Source organism: Physeter macrocephalus, chromosome 13 (assembly GCF_002837175.3).
Source record: "Physeter macrocephalus isolate SW-GA chromosome 13, ASM283717v5, whole genome shotgun sequence".
Classification (NCBI taxonomy): Eukaryota; Metazoa; Chordata; class Mammalia; order Artiodactyla; family Physeteridae; genus Physeter; species Physeter macrocephalus.
Genome location: NC_041226.1, coordinates 69442369 through 69457143, shown reverse-complemented (window position 1 = coordinate 69457143; position 14775 = coordinate 69442369). Strand labels below are relative to the sequence as shown.

Here is a 14775-nt window from a genome sequence, read left to right as displayed (position 1 = left end):
CGGAGCGGCTGGGCCCGTGAGCCACGGCCGCTGAGCCTGCGTGTCCGGAGCCTGTGCTCCGCAACGGGAGAGGCCACAACGGTGAGAGGCCCGCGTACCGCAAAAAAACAAACAAAAAAAAACCCCAAAAAACCCCCAAAACTAAAGAAAAGCGTTTGCAATTGTTCCAATTAAAAAAAAAAAAGTTTACAGAAATACTTCCAATTCAAATCCCCAAATATTTAAGGACTCACCGGTGAGCAGGTTTTTACAGCGCTTTACCCCCTCTGTCAGCTCCTGTTCCTCTTGCATCCCTGCCCTCTGCTGGCTTCCTCTCACCCTGGAGTTAAGTGTCCCCCGGGCCTCAGCTGTTCCTAACACTGAACCGGCCGAGACTGACTGGGCAGCAGCTATTCTCTAGCTCACCGGGCCTGGGGGGAGCGATGCTTAGCCGCAGGGCACCACTGCCTGCAGAGAACGACTCCTCTCAAATCGCAAGTGGCACTGACATTTCTCTTACCTTTCAAACTGCACCTTCTTATGTCCTCCTTCTTTGACATAGTCGAGAACCTGCTTCTGAGTCCGGCCACTAAAATGAAGAACACGAGAGGGGAGGAGAAGACAGCGAGGCGTTCTCATTGCACACTCAGCACAGCCCTCCGCCATCTCTGCCTCCCTCTCCCCACAGCCAGGAGACGCGGGAGTTTGCTCCGCTAGCCCGGGATGAAAGCAGTCCCAAGAGAGACTGTGCTTTTGCGTCCATTCTGTCTCTTGATATTTCCCTTATACACGACAGAAAAAGTTCAATGAACTCAACAACTTAACCATTCTGTGTTTGATTATTAAGCAACCATCCCAAGAGCCTGTATACTTCATGAAGGCAGGGATAGTTCTGTTCACTGAATACCCCCAACACTTTAGAGCAGAATCTGACATGCAGTAGACACTCAAAGACTGGTTGAAAGAATGAGCGAGAAATGGAACCAGTGATGGGCAGGTCTACATAGCATTCGGTGAAGCTACAGCAAGTGTTAACAAGGTGCTTCTGCTTCTACAGAGAAAGGAAATCCTTTCTGAATTAGAAGAGTTCCACTAGGAGTTGTCTGTGGCTGGGTAGACTGCCTTGTGGCTACCTAACGTTCAAACCGAACACAGCAAGGGGCTACCAGGAGCCTTCTGCGGTGACCGAGCAAACATGCCACCAGCCAAAGCTCTTGGAAGCCAACTTTCCCGAGGAAAGTCTTGGGGAAAATGACCACAGGGCAAACGGAGAGATGCGAAGCAGAATCCTTACCTGAACCGAAACGATGACCCTCGGCTAAAGAGAACAGGCTTTGGCTTTGGTTTGGGCTCTTCAAAAAGTCTAAAAAAGGCATGATGTTCAACACAGATTTTCCAGAAGGATTTGCAAAAATCCCGACTGGCCATTAGGAATTCCAAGGTATCCTGGTATGAGCTCTAGAAAGAGAAAAGAACACTTTGGTTTTTTCCATTACCCATAGACATTCAGTTACAATATGGGAAAGGGGGCAGAAAACTCATTTGTCCAAGAAAATTTCAATTGTGTATTTTATTACAGCATGACCGGAAATCCACATATTTAGTAAAATACATTTGTTCCTCATGACGAAACACAGTCATCATCGTTCAACCATTTTCCTCCCCACTTAATTCCTTAGAGGAACAAACAGAAAATGGGGATACTCAGCAGAAGTTATAACATTTCCTTTGACAGAAATCATAAACAAATTCTGTTTACTTGGCTTACATTTCCTTCTTTAGAAAAATATCCAAGTACTGAAATGCCTTTTCTGCCTCCTTAAAATAACTGAAACACATTTCTTCTTTCTGTTTTCTCCCCCATGGTTCACGCCAACTTTGAAGATTGTGCTTAAGCCTCTTCTCCATCAAAAAGCATATGGCTCCAGCCTCCAGGTGGCCCCAGGGACCATACAGGAAATGAACATTTTTTCTGGAGCACTGAAGTATCACCCAAGGCTGAAAAATTCCTGTCCTTTGATTTGGGAAAGGGGATATGGTAATTTTCTGCTTCCAGACTGAATGCTCTCAATTTAAGTGACCATATTATATAAACAAATGTTACCACAGCCCTTAACGTTCTCAGCGGTTCCAGCCATTTGGGGAGAATCTCACAGTTCTCGGTAGTGCAGTCTCAACTTACAGACAAGTCGTGCTGCAGTACACAGTCTTTTGGACTCAAAACACGTCTTCTCACAGAAAACAACTTCCAGTGGGTGCCTGCTTCCCGAATCAGGCCATCAAAACCTATTTCATCCGTAATGTAACCAAATTACTATAAACCTAGCCTGCCATTTACAGTCTTTTTCTTCCCCCATGGGAAAAAGCACTCCAGTTCTGGCTGGGGACGTCAGCACTCCGTCGCCCATCCACCCCTATTTTTATGGTGGATGGAGAGAACGCCTTCTTCCTTCTCTGACCGGGCGCCAGGTGAGCGACATCTTTAGAGGGAGGGTCTTCGGGAAGTGTGCTGGGGGAGGGGCCGGGCCAGCTCGTGAGATTGCGCTGTCAGGGGCTGGGGACAACAGCAGGACCGCCCCCGGGGGGGGGGACAGACCTGGAGCACGGCAGGATGCTGACCGGGGTGTCGAGGTGGCCGAGGCTGGAGACACGGCGACGGCACAGGAGGGGGCGGCCCGTAGGCGCACAGCGAAGTGACCCCTCCCTGGGCACACATGACCGCCCCCGGGGGGGGGGGGGACAGACCTGGAGCACGGCAGGATGCTGACCGGGGTGTCGAGGTGGCCGAGGCTGGAGACACGGCGACGGCACAGGAGGGGGCGGCCCGTAGGCGCACAGCGAAGTGACCCCTCCCTGGGCACACATCTGTGCCCTCTGTCTACTGCTGATGACAGCTGCGGAGGGCCGAGCGTCTGCATACACCGTACAGACTGGCAGACACCCGGAGAGCTGCCGGCCATGGGTTCCGCCTGCGCCCTAGCGGGACCCGCCCCACCCCGAGGGGGCTCACTGGTCTCCCCCTCTTTCCCGAGAGGCACTTACGTTCACGTCTGGGCGGAGCTTGATGAGAAAGCGCTTCCTCTTGAAGCTCAGCTTCCGCACCTTTGCCCAGTTGAAGGCATTGATCTTCGTAAAACCCTGAGAACAAAGGTATCGGCCAGTGAGCCGGGAGATGAACGACAAGCCACATGGGAGTTGGTCTGCTCTGCTCACGGGGAGCTGAAAGGAGGGCTGACGTTCTACCGCCCCTAAGAATGCCTCTTGCTGGAGAATTCCTGGGCTCTGCGACTGTGGGATGACCCTCATTCCCTTCCTGGATCATTGTTTCTCACTAATTATATGATCTGGCCTTCAAATTAAGTCTGCCTCCAGGGAGAGAAGAGGCCGGCGGAGGGGCTGATACAGAGAAAGATAAATAAAAATAAACACCATGACAACCACCACCACTACTGGCGACCATCACGGGCCGAGTGCCAGGCACTGTCCCAAGTCCTCTGCAGCCCTCATCTTGTGAAGCCTGACACGAAACCCAGGGAGCTGGATTTATTATCTTCATTCTACACTGTGGGAACTGCAGCATGGCTAGACTTTAATTTGTCCGAAATCACACGGTTGCTGCAGCAGAATGCGATTCCCGGGCATGTGCCGTAACAACCAGCAGCTGTTGTTACAGCCACAGAAGCAACACAGCGGTTAGAGATCACCCGCTCTGTCCACCCTGCTCTGCTTCCAACAGCACAAGCAGGGCCGGGGAGGGGAGGACCCCCCCCCACCTCCGGGTGTCTCTGAGGCCAGAGAACAATCTCCTAGAGGGACACACACATCTTCATCTTTGATCGCCGGGTGGGACTGGGGGAGACACAGTGGGGAGTTGCCAGATACCAGCTCCTATCTGTCCCGTCCTCTCAACTGAAATTAGAATTCCTCGAGCCCATGTGATCACAAGAACCATTTGTTTAAATTGAAGCAATCAGGCACAGGCAAGAAGATTAATTTCAAGATACAGTCCTTGTGTATGATGGCGTTACGGAGCAATTCTCAACACTTCAAGGGTCTCAAACACAATCCAAGCAAATTAATTCAGTTGTGAGGCACTTCTTCCCCCGACTATGCTCTTTAGACATGTTTAAGGGTTTTAACTTTGAAGTGGGATGGTAGGACTGACGACCACATTGTTTCACTGTTGTTCTTCTCATCAGGGACGCCTAGATTATTTCTGCAGGTCAGTGAGTATTAGGGACAGTCACCTCCTCAAATACCATGCTGCTCACAAAATGTCACTTCCTAGTGTCCCATAGGAAACCCAACTTCAACTTCTCTTGGGACACGAACCTTTGGTAATTAGTGTCCGTCATAAACATCTGATACAGGAGCAGAGAATCACTGGGGTTACTTTGGTAAAATGCGAAGGGGGAAATGTAACCCAATCTGGCGAAGCTCAAAAAAAGAGTTCTAGGTCATGCAAGTATTTACACCTTCAAAACTGGGTGAAATCTGACCCTATTTCATGAGAAAAGCAGATGCTTTCTTCACACCCCTTTGAAACCAAAGCAACCAAAGCACAGATTACCCACTTTTGTTTAAAAGAGAAAGGCTTGAGGGATATATTGTACAGCACAGGGAATCTAGGCTATATATATATATATATATATATTCTCTTTTAAATTAGGAATCTTTTTTTTTAATTGAAGTATAGTTGATTTACAATACTGGGTAAGTTTCAGGTGTACAGAAAAATGATTCTGTTATATATTTTTTTATTCTTATTTTTTATGTTTTTTGCGGTACGCAGGCCTCTCACTGCTGCGGCCTCTCCCATTGCGGAGCACAGGCTCCGGACGCGCAGGCTCAGCGGCCATGGCTCACGGGCCCAGCCGCTCCGCGGCACGCGGGATCCTCCCGGACCGGGGCACGAACCCGGTTCCCCTGCGTCAGCAGGCGGACTCCCAACCACTGCGCCACCAGGGAAGCCCTGTATTTTTATATATTTGTAAACATCTATAGTCTTTTAAAAATGCTTTTCCATTATAGTTTATTACTAGGCAATATTTTATAACAACTTTAAATGCAGCATAACCTATAAACTATTCAATCACTATGTCATGTACCTGAAACTAATATAATATTGTGAACCAATGATTTCAATATAAAAAAAGAAAAAAGAAAAAAGTCTTGAGGAAACCTTGGGTGTGATGAATATGTTCACTGTCTTGATTTCACGGATGGTTTCACAGGATATACATATTTAAGAACTTATACATATTTAAGAACAGCATGCTTTAAATGTGTGCATTTAATTGCATGTCAATAATACTTCAATGAAATTGTCAAGAAAAAGAGATGCATTAATCACTAGCAGTACAGCAGCAGTGTGATCAAGGGTGCACACATTTCAGAGAGCAGAGTGCTATGTCCTTATGTAAAACACAGGTAAGGGTCCAAGAGCAATATGTGTGTAGCTGCAAAATTACAGCAGGACATGGACATAGTTTATGTGAATTTATAAAACTGCTGTATCTTCTAAGTTAGGTAAATGTGAAACCACAAACAAGCTAACTTAGGTAAAAGCCAAATCAGGTTAAAAAAAAAAAAAAAAAAAAGAACCCAAATTAGGTTAAAAAAAATCAGATGAATATCATGGGCAAGTGTGAAAAAGGTGTTTATATCAGGGATCTGAAATCTTGACTCCATTATACTATGTTCAAAGTTAGGTCAACAGAGAGATAGGGATTTCTATGATCCTACAAAGTCAGTAAATGCAAACAAATCTGCAGTCATGGATTCCCCAACCAGAGCAAGGCAAAGGAAATCAAATCTGCAAGTTTGAGGGTCTGGACAGAAACAGGAAACCCTGAGATGAGGTTTGTTTTTCCCTGTTCACCTAAAAATAACTATCAGAGGTCTCAGCCTGGACCACCCAACATGGAATCAGAGTTGAAGGGCCAACTCTTATCTCTGCAACACCAAGGGAACCGAGCTGGTTCTAAACGCTCTTACCTGAAACACTAGAATCCCCGTGTTGGCCACAGCCAGGTTGATCTTAGTGCCTTCCCGGTCCTTAGCTGGGTGCAATCGGATGCCGTACATCTCCAGCCTGCGGGCAATCTCCAGGAGCTGGAAATCCGATTCTGCTGGTGTTTGTCCACTGACAAAACAAAAATTCAAGAGAAAGGCCAGGAGATTTGAATTCTCCATGTCTATGAATTCAAGATTAAGCATCTTCTCTGGGGAAATAAAAAGGCATTTCATCACCAACAATGGGGCTACCCGATCGGATGACATCCAGCCTCCCATTCATTATAACCCAAAGTTGAGCAACTGGAACAAAAGCTCTATTGCTTGTGTAACACAAAACCCCAAAAGTCTATCGCAAACTCGGCCAGTTTTTTGGAATCTCAAAGAGTTTCCTTTAAGGTCATATAAAAGCAAAACACGATCATGTTGAAACAAGTTTCTAGTCACTTACAATAGCCCTAAACTTGCAAAGTTCAACACTCTGTCAAGGCAACTATCACTAAGACTCAAGTGCCTTCCTTGAAATACAACAACAAAAACAAAAGGCACAGAGAATGCTTTGAAAATATATATATATTTTTTTAAAATTTATTTTTAATTAATTTATTTTTTTTGGCTGTGTTGGGTCTTCGTTGCTGCACGCGGGCTTTCTCTAGTTGCGGTGAGCGGGAGCTACTCTTTGTTGCGGTGCACGGGCTTCTCATCGCGGTGGCTTCTCTTGTTGCGGAGCACGGGCTCTAGGCGCGTGGGCTTCAGTAGTTGTGGCTCGTGGGCTCTAGAGCGCAGGCTCAGTAGTTGTGGTACACGGGCTTAATTGCTCCGCGGCATGTGGGAACTTCCCAGACCAGGGATCGAACCCGTGTCCCCTGCATTGGCAGGCAGATTCTTATCCACTGTGCCACCAGGGAAGCCCTGAAAATATTTTATTGATCAAAACAGAAAACCAAAATGGACATGGCACAAAGGTTCTCCATTTTCACAATATTCTTATACTGTCCCTAGTTATCATGTCCCCTTCCTGATTTCCTGGTACTTGGTCTTATACTCTTCCTTTTACTCCAAAGCATGGGGTGTCCTAAGTTCCAGTGCTACTCTGGTCTCACAGGAAAGCAAGCAAGGAGCCCAGAGGTCTGGTCTTGAGTGGGTAAGCTGTGTTACCAATAGTCCAGGATAAGTAACAACACTCACTGGGCCTCTGTGCTCTCCTCCCTCACCCTTTGTATATTTCTTCTCAGTAAGTCACGGGTGTGTGTGTGTGTGTGTGTCCACGTATGTCAAAGGACAGAGAGAAGGAGCTCAAAGCAAGTAGGAAGCAACAAAGGAGACTTACATGTGGTTATGGTGAAATTCCACAATTTTGTCTTCTAGTGCATCTTGCTGAGGTATGTACTTATTTTTTGCTAAATGCTCTCTGTCCGAGGCTTCATCAAAATCCCCAATCTCAGCTACAAAGAAAGAGAGAAAGAAAAACCAGCCACATATGATTAATACTTCACAATTTGTTATACTCCCAGGGGACTGTTCCCCAACTAGCAAACCGGAAAAACTAGCAGTCAACACAAGACAGTCCCAGCTGGTAGGTATCCTAAGGGCTAGATGTGAGAAGCTGTGGCTGTGAGGGCACATTTAACAACCGTGCCAACGTAAGATGACAGTTTCCGCTTTTTCTCATCTCTACCAGTTGGAAAGAAAACTTCAGAATCATCCATCTTTAGCCATCCATGTTCCTGGTTGTTTCCTTCCTCCCCACCCCAACTAGGGGTTCACTTCTACTTCAGGCAGTACGTTCTAGATATGTGCATTAAGGCCTTCTGACTTCTAAATAAGCCCCAGAATTTCAGGGCTTGACAAAATCAACTTTGGAGACACAGGTATAGCAATTATCAGTGCAAATCCCAAATGCTTTATCATGTAGAGAAAAGACGATTATAACTAGGGGTAAACGTACATAATCTACTTTGGTAAACATAAATCCAAGAGTCTTAAATTTTGTGTAGTTGTGTTGTCAGAAATGACAGATCAGATCGCAAATTCTTACAAATTTTTAGTCTGCAAGGAAGGGGATGCATGATTTTCTCAAGTCCCCAAAATTGCTCTAATCTGGAAAACTAAAGGATAGAGCTTTAAATTAATAATTGTACCTTAACACTAGCTCCAGCTCAGTTTATAGCAATTTAATACAGATGGAACAGCATGCCTTTATCATACAGTCTGTGTAACAAGCTTAAGAAAATGACCAGAGTCCAACTGTTTACAATAAAAGTAAGTAAACCGTTGCCATGAAGCCTAATTTTCACTTTGTCACGTGAAGCAGCTTGTCACACTTTGGGCAATGCACCCCAGTAATCATGCAGGATGTGGCCTATATGTTGCTATAAATCACAGCCACTGAGAATATTTGCTTGGCACCAGCTGGGCCACTGGAAGAATCAGTCACCCACTAGCTTCTCCCTGCCATGGCAAATCAATAACATTATTTCCTAGTTGCAATTTGTGAACAAATTTCACCTTCCCTAAGTAGAGCCGCCACCCTCCACCACAGGAAACTGTGCAGGAGTGGCCATACTGCCATCCTCACTGGTTTGCCATGGCGATGGTGACACTGTTTTTCCTGCACTTCCTCCTATCCGGCCTCAAGAAAGCACAGTTCATACCTCCTTATTCACGGTAGTGCTGTTGCATCAAGTCCCCGCGCGGCGAATTAGTGAAGACTAAACCGTCATCCCCAGGGGAAATACAGGGCTAGGTTCCTGCGAGACCCTTGAAATATTTTCACCAACTAACCCTGTATTCTGTGTGTTTCTGTTGAAAGACGTCCTGCTTTATGTACCTTGTTGATTCGTTAACACTGGGCCCACAGCCAGCAGCACTGTAACTCACGTCTGAACGAAGCTTATCTACACCCATAAACACCCGTGTTTACTTTCTCCGTGAGGCACACCAAAACCTTCCTGCACTTAGGAACACTACACAGCACTTCAGCAACGATGCCTGGGGCCCATTTAAAACAGGGAAATCAACAAAAAGCACAGAAATGCAAGAAGCGTGGCTCCAGAGAGATCACAAAAAGGACACTTGTTTCCAGCATGACAGCTGAAACCCGAAGGCAGAGCATCACCTCCTCCGACCTCCACTGCGGAGGTGAGGGAGGGGCGGCTCAAATTTTTTACCCTCTGGCGCATGTCTGCGAGTAACCGTGAAAGCACCCACGGGGCTGATTCGGGGCTTACAAATAAATTTTAGAGAGCAGGTGAATTTGCAAACATGAAATCTGCAAATAATGAAGACGGACTGCGTATGGTGGGAGGGAGAGGGGACTCACCTAAATCCTAAATTTCTTACGAGTTTTAAGTTTGGGTTTCTTAACATATATGGATTTTATAACAGAGCCTTTTCCATAATCCAATAGAAACGAGCTAAGAATTCCAGTTTTTCCTTTGGCATCAGGGTCAATACATGCCTCAACTGTCTTTTCCTGGGAGTCACTTGCTTTTCAACTCTAAAAATGCAAGGGCAACACAACTGTGAAATCCACTTTCTCCCACATGCTCTCTTCTTGGAAACATGGAAATAGGCACCTCCTTACGTCTGGAGAGTCTGAGAACTGTTAAGTGTGCAAGATATGACTATTTTTTAATTAAAGGTGGCATATTAGCTGATGTATATACTAAATTCCTGAGCAGTCTACTCTTCTTGGCAAAAAAAATATGAACATCACCACCCCCAAATCCTATGAGAAGTCTCATGAGGATGTGCTGGCACCAACTTGTTCTGCCAGGTACAGTGCTCAGAATGGACGCACACACAACCTGCAGAAATCTCGCCCCACCGTGCCTCCTCTGTCACATCAGGCCCAAATAGTGTTTGATTCTTCTCTTCATCAGCTTGTCCCACTTGGTCTATTCATAATCAGCTACAGAGTATTAAAAGTCTGAAATATATACAGGGGACATCTAAGGCCAGTGGAACCAATGAAAACAATACAGACTATGTGAAAGATGACTCCATGAATTCAAGTGAAAGGGAGGAAATTTTTTTAAAAAAATCAGATTGCGAGTATAGATACAGAGGAGATGAAAATATAGCTCACTAGAGATGATTCTCCATCAGCATTAATATCGCTTCTGCAGAAGGGAGATGAGTTGACCCCTCCTACCTTACTGATGACGTCAATAACTACCGATAATTTAAATGAACACACTATTCACAGAGGACTCTGTGAAATTTCTCCTTCCATGACAGAATGTACAGGATGCTTAAAAATACAGAAATGGGGCTTTGGAAGTATAAGATTATAGAAACAGTGTGTCATGCAACTGCATATCACAGAGTATAGAAATAGCAGAAATACTTCTGAACCCACCTATTTCATTTCCTTTGGAGAACTCAAGATTCTCAGAGGATTTTGAGCCCCTTGTTGGTGTCTGGGGGTGAGGGGTCCATCAGACCAAGCACATGGTTTTCTGGATTCCCGTGACCCTCCACTTCCCATGTGCGCAAGCAAGATCCACTCCTTATTTAAAAAGGAAGATTTACTCTTTCTTTAAAAAGGAAGGGCCTTAGGAGGAAGGGGCTACAAGACTGAATAGCATCAGGAAGAGCTGACTAAATTTCTCTTCTCTCACCAAAGGCCCAGGGTCAGAGACCTTTGCTGAAGCTGCTATTCCAGTAAGGAAGCTTTATGTCAAAATTTCCCATTGTTTGGAAAGGGAGGGCCCTAGGTGAGTGAGGATAAAGAAAGGAGGGTATATTTACTGAACACCTAGCATATGCTGAATATTGATGCTATCATTTCATTTTCATCTGTTATGAAACAGATTCTATTATCCCCCTGTTCCAAAGGAAAGAGAGGCTGGTGGCTTAGGAACTTGCCAGGGTGAACAATCAACTAACAGAAACGAGGTCTGCCTGATTCAAAGCCCTCCTCTGTCCACTGTCACTGTAAGTAGAGAGAAGACCAAACACGGGAAAGGCAAAAGTTATGTAACTTTCTGTGCCAAAGCTTCCTCATTTTAAAATGGGGATAACAGTACTGAGCTCACAGCGTTGTTATAAGAATTAAATGAGATAATATACATAGAACTGGAACATAGTAAAGTTTAAAAAGTTTACCTACTTTTTTTTTTTTGGCCTGTGTTTTCTTTCTCACATCATTTTTTCAAATTAATAATAAAACATCCATCTACTAAGTGTGGCAGATATTCAACAATGGCCATGCTCAAAAAATTAGATAAGCATGGTCTCTAGAAACACCTCATCATTTTGGACTAAGGTTAATTTGTTGACTACTGGGAGTGACCCTTCCTACAAACCTGTGGAAAGCCTGTTAACTGGGCAGTTATCTGGACAGGATGGGGCTGATTATATGGGACTACTTTGTATACAATGGAAATTTTAGAATGATATGCTAGCACATTTTTTTTTATACTAGTGCTTTTATATGTTGACCTTGGTCTATATACATAATTTTCTTCCTGAAACATAATGTGTACATTCCATTTCAAGTAACTTCTGCCTTGACCAAGACAAAAAAAATGCCCAGGTGAGTAGTCAGGAAGCCTTAGAATGAGCACAATCTAACTTATCCTTTGTCTAGAGGAAGAAAGTTAAAATATCTAGCTTCAAGCATAACTTGGGTTCCGTCCAGCTTCATGTGTTTTAGTTTACTGAACTCTCGAGCAGAATACAAGAAGGGAAATCTTTGACAGTTTTATGTCTGAAGGCTAATGTGCCATATTCAATGATGAATATTAAATCCAAGAACAGGACAGAACAAGCTTAGTCTACTTTGCCACCGTGTGTCCAAGCTTCTCCTTTGAGTCAACTGAGTTTTCAACAAATGTGTGGTCCTTAGAAAGAGTAGACAAACACCAGAACACAAAATTCCCGGGTCAGCGTTTGGTGGGGGAGTATATATATAAACGAAGTTAGGAGTACTGTTTTCCACCCCTTGGGTTTCAAGGGGTGCAGTGTAAGACAAAGACATTATTGCTTTCAGTGGATGTCATTTTTCTCCCCACCGAGCAGATCACTGTGTTATTTCCCACGTGCTTTCTGAAGGAAACCAACAGAACTTACATTGCACAATGTGTGAGATCAAGAGGGCAGCGCTGGTGTCACTACACGTCAGCCTGCCTTGAGCCAGGTCCTGCTTCACCTGCAGGGCAAATAGGTACCTGCGAATACAAAGAGAGATGGGTGTCAAGCAAAGAGGGTGGGGGGGTTTGGCAACAAAGTCAGGCTCACTTTGCTCACTGGCAACTTGCCCACACAGTGAGGACCTAAAGAAAGGTACATAAACCAAAGAACAAGAAAGTCTGCACAGGAGGGATGAATTCCTGCTGCTACTGGCTGCAATGTAAATATTCACACCTCCCTTAAAGCACCGGGAGACATAGGCTGCAATCTTTCCACACAATGAGTAATGCATTTCATTTTATATGGAGAGATACAGCCATAAGTAATTAAGACTATGACTTACCACCCTATCTATTTTTGCAGGGTATAGCACACATTTAAAATTTTTTCACAGATCAGTCAAATATACTAAAAAAATGGCTTTATGGCTCAGACAATAACAGTAGGCTATCATGGCTAGGAAAGGCCTTGCCAATGGAATTGGAAACACAGGAGTGTCTTTTTTTGTGGTGTAATAAGTCACTCAGCTTCTTCCATAAGCCTCAGTTGCCAAAGCTTTAAAAATCAATTTAAGTTATTTAAAAATTCTTTTCTTTATGAAGTAGAATAAAGCAAGTAACATTTCTGGTGGAAGAAAAAAAGTATAAATCAAAGAAATTACGTAAAAACAGGGCGATGTTAAAATCGATTTGAGAATATCAATATGAACGCATAGATTTTCAGAAAGATATTTGCTAGTTTTGCCCACTGTCTAGAAGGAGCATCACTTCAGCAGCAACCCTTAGCAACCGGATTCTGGCTCTCACACAATTACCCATGAGAAGGATACAGAGGTAGGACCTTGCAGAAATGGTAGGTTCCAGGTGTGGGGCAGAGGAAAGTACAAAGCAAGCTGGAAGATCTAGTTATGCCAGAGAGCAAGGCAGCTTGCAAATACAAATGGGTTATATTAAAAGGGGGAAAAAAAAACCTTGAAGGGGCGTCCACTGGCCAAAGTTGTGACAACTTGAGTAGCAATAAAGAATGATTAAAGTGAACTGAAACACATGGAACCAATAAAACTTTATGAGTCCATTATAATAGTCATAAAAATAGAAAGCAGAAAAAATAGACTGTATCACCATTTGAGGAGTCTATTCAAGAAACTCTTTTTTAGAAACTGGTAACCCAAGGCAAAAACTTGGGCATGTAATCTACCTCTCCAGCAGGAAGGGTATTTCAGGATATACAGACAATCTAAGTAGATGAGGCAAAGTTCTACTTTACGGAAGAACACCGACAAGTAACACAATTATAAAACCCTCATCCCACACCTCTAAAGAAATTATTGACTCGGCAAGGATTGTTAATCAGTATAAAAACCACTTAGGAGTTTGGACGTTTGCATACAAAGTCATGTGACTTTCCTTCACAATGGAAAGGGCAGAATGTCACCACCCTCAACTCAGTGGTCAATCTCAGCATCACTAATGAAACAGGAAACACAGGACAGCACTTAGGATGGGATTCTAGCCAAGAACGTTTAGCTTGTATCCTTTAGAACTAAGGTCTAGTTTGCAGGAAATACAGAAGATAGAGGAATAAGCTAAACAGGAAGCAACCAGACAAATTTAGCAGGTAGGTATTTTACAGTATGACCGGTTCAGTTTCTTCAACAAGATGGTATCAGGAAGAGAAAAAAAGAGGGACTCTGCTAGATTAAGAGGTCCAAAGGGCATAACAACCAGATGCAACGTGGTCCTACAGTGAATTTCACATTAGATGAGCAGATATAAATGACATCTGGGGGAACAAAGCAGGACATTTGAGTACGGCCAGGGTATCAGATGAGATGAACAGTAAGTACATGTATATGCACAGAAAAAATCAGAAAGGCTCTCTCACTGATGTGTTAACAACATTCAGCTCTGGGCAGCAAGAACACAGTAGTTTTATCTTCTTAGCCTTGTTTACCTGTATATTCTAACCTTCTACACTGTACATTGACTACTTTTGTAATAACAAAGGGTTCTTTTAAATTTTTTTTAAAAAAAGGGCTTTTAACACGACTAACCATAGAGGTGGCCTTAAGAATTAAGTGAGATAATACATGGAAAGCACAGTGACCAGAATGAAAACATTCAGTATATGTTAGCAATTTTTTTTTAAAAGAAAAATGAATCCCCTTTAAGTCGTTTAGGAAATTCCATGATTAAGAACTAAAGAACTACAGAGGCATTCTGTAACCAGAAAAAAACCAAAACAAAAAAACACCCATAGATTCACTACTGACAACAGTTGACCTTTATCCACCCCCCTCCAATGTAATGTTTATTCATTCATTCATTCACTTTCTTTTATCTCTCTCTCTCTCCCTGGAAAGTCAAAGTAGAGAATGGCAGAGCATATAAAGTAATCACAACATCAGCACATAGGTTTATATGGGAAGATGTGGTACAAACCGTACCTCTGGATTAGGCAGTGGTTATTGTTTCTTGAAGCCAACACTTAGAACGACAGGCTTTAATTCTTATCTGTGTGGTTAATTTTTACCCAAGTAGGAAGAATGTATGTTTTATTTTTTATTTTTTTATTTATTTTTTTGCTGTACGCGGGTCTCTCACTGTTGTGGCCTCTCCCGTTGCGGAGCACAGGCTCCGGACG

The 14775-nt window shown here is 43.9% G+C and overlaps 1 protein-coding gene across 6 annotated transcripts in view; it reads right to left on the bottom strand.

Annotated features, from left to right (window-relative positions):
• Positions 1–14775, bottom strand: part of FARP1 (FERM, ARH/RhoGEF and pleckstrin domain protein 1) — a 303222-nt gene that overhangs the window by 66300 nt on the left and 222147 nt on the right. For all 6 annotated transcript variants that reach the window (XM_024123132.3, XM_024123133.3, XM_055089686.1 and 3 more), the window contains exons 6-11: positions 12073–12170; positions 7325–7439; positions 5977–6124; positions 3022–3117; positions 1274–1437; positions 500–568 (exon numbers count right to left, since the gene is read on the bottom strand). In XM_024123132.3, coding sequence (XP_023978900.1) covers positions 500–568; positions 1274–1437; positions 3022–3117; positions 5977–6124; positions 7325–7439; positions 12073–12170 — 690 coding nt within the window. The remainder of the gene's footprint in view (positions 1–499; positions 569–1273; positions 1438–3021; positions 3118–5976; positions 6125–7324; positions 7440–12072; positions 12171–14775) is intronic.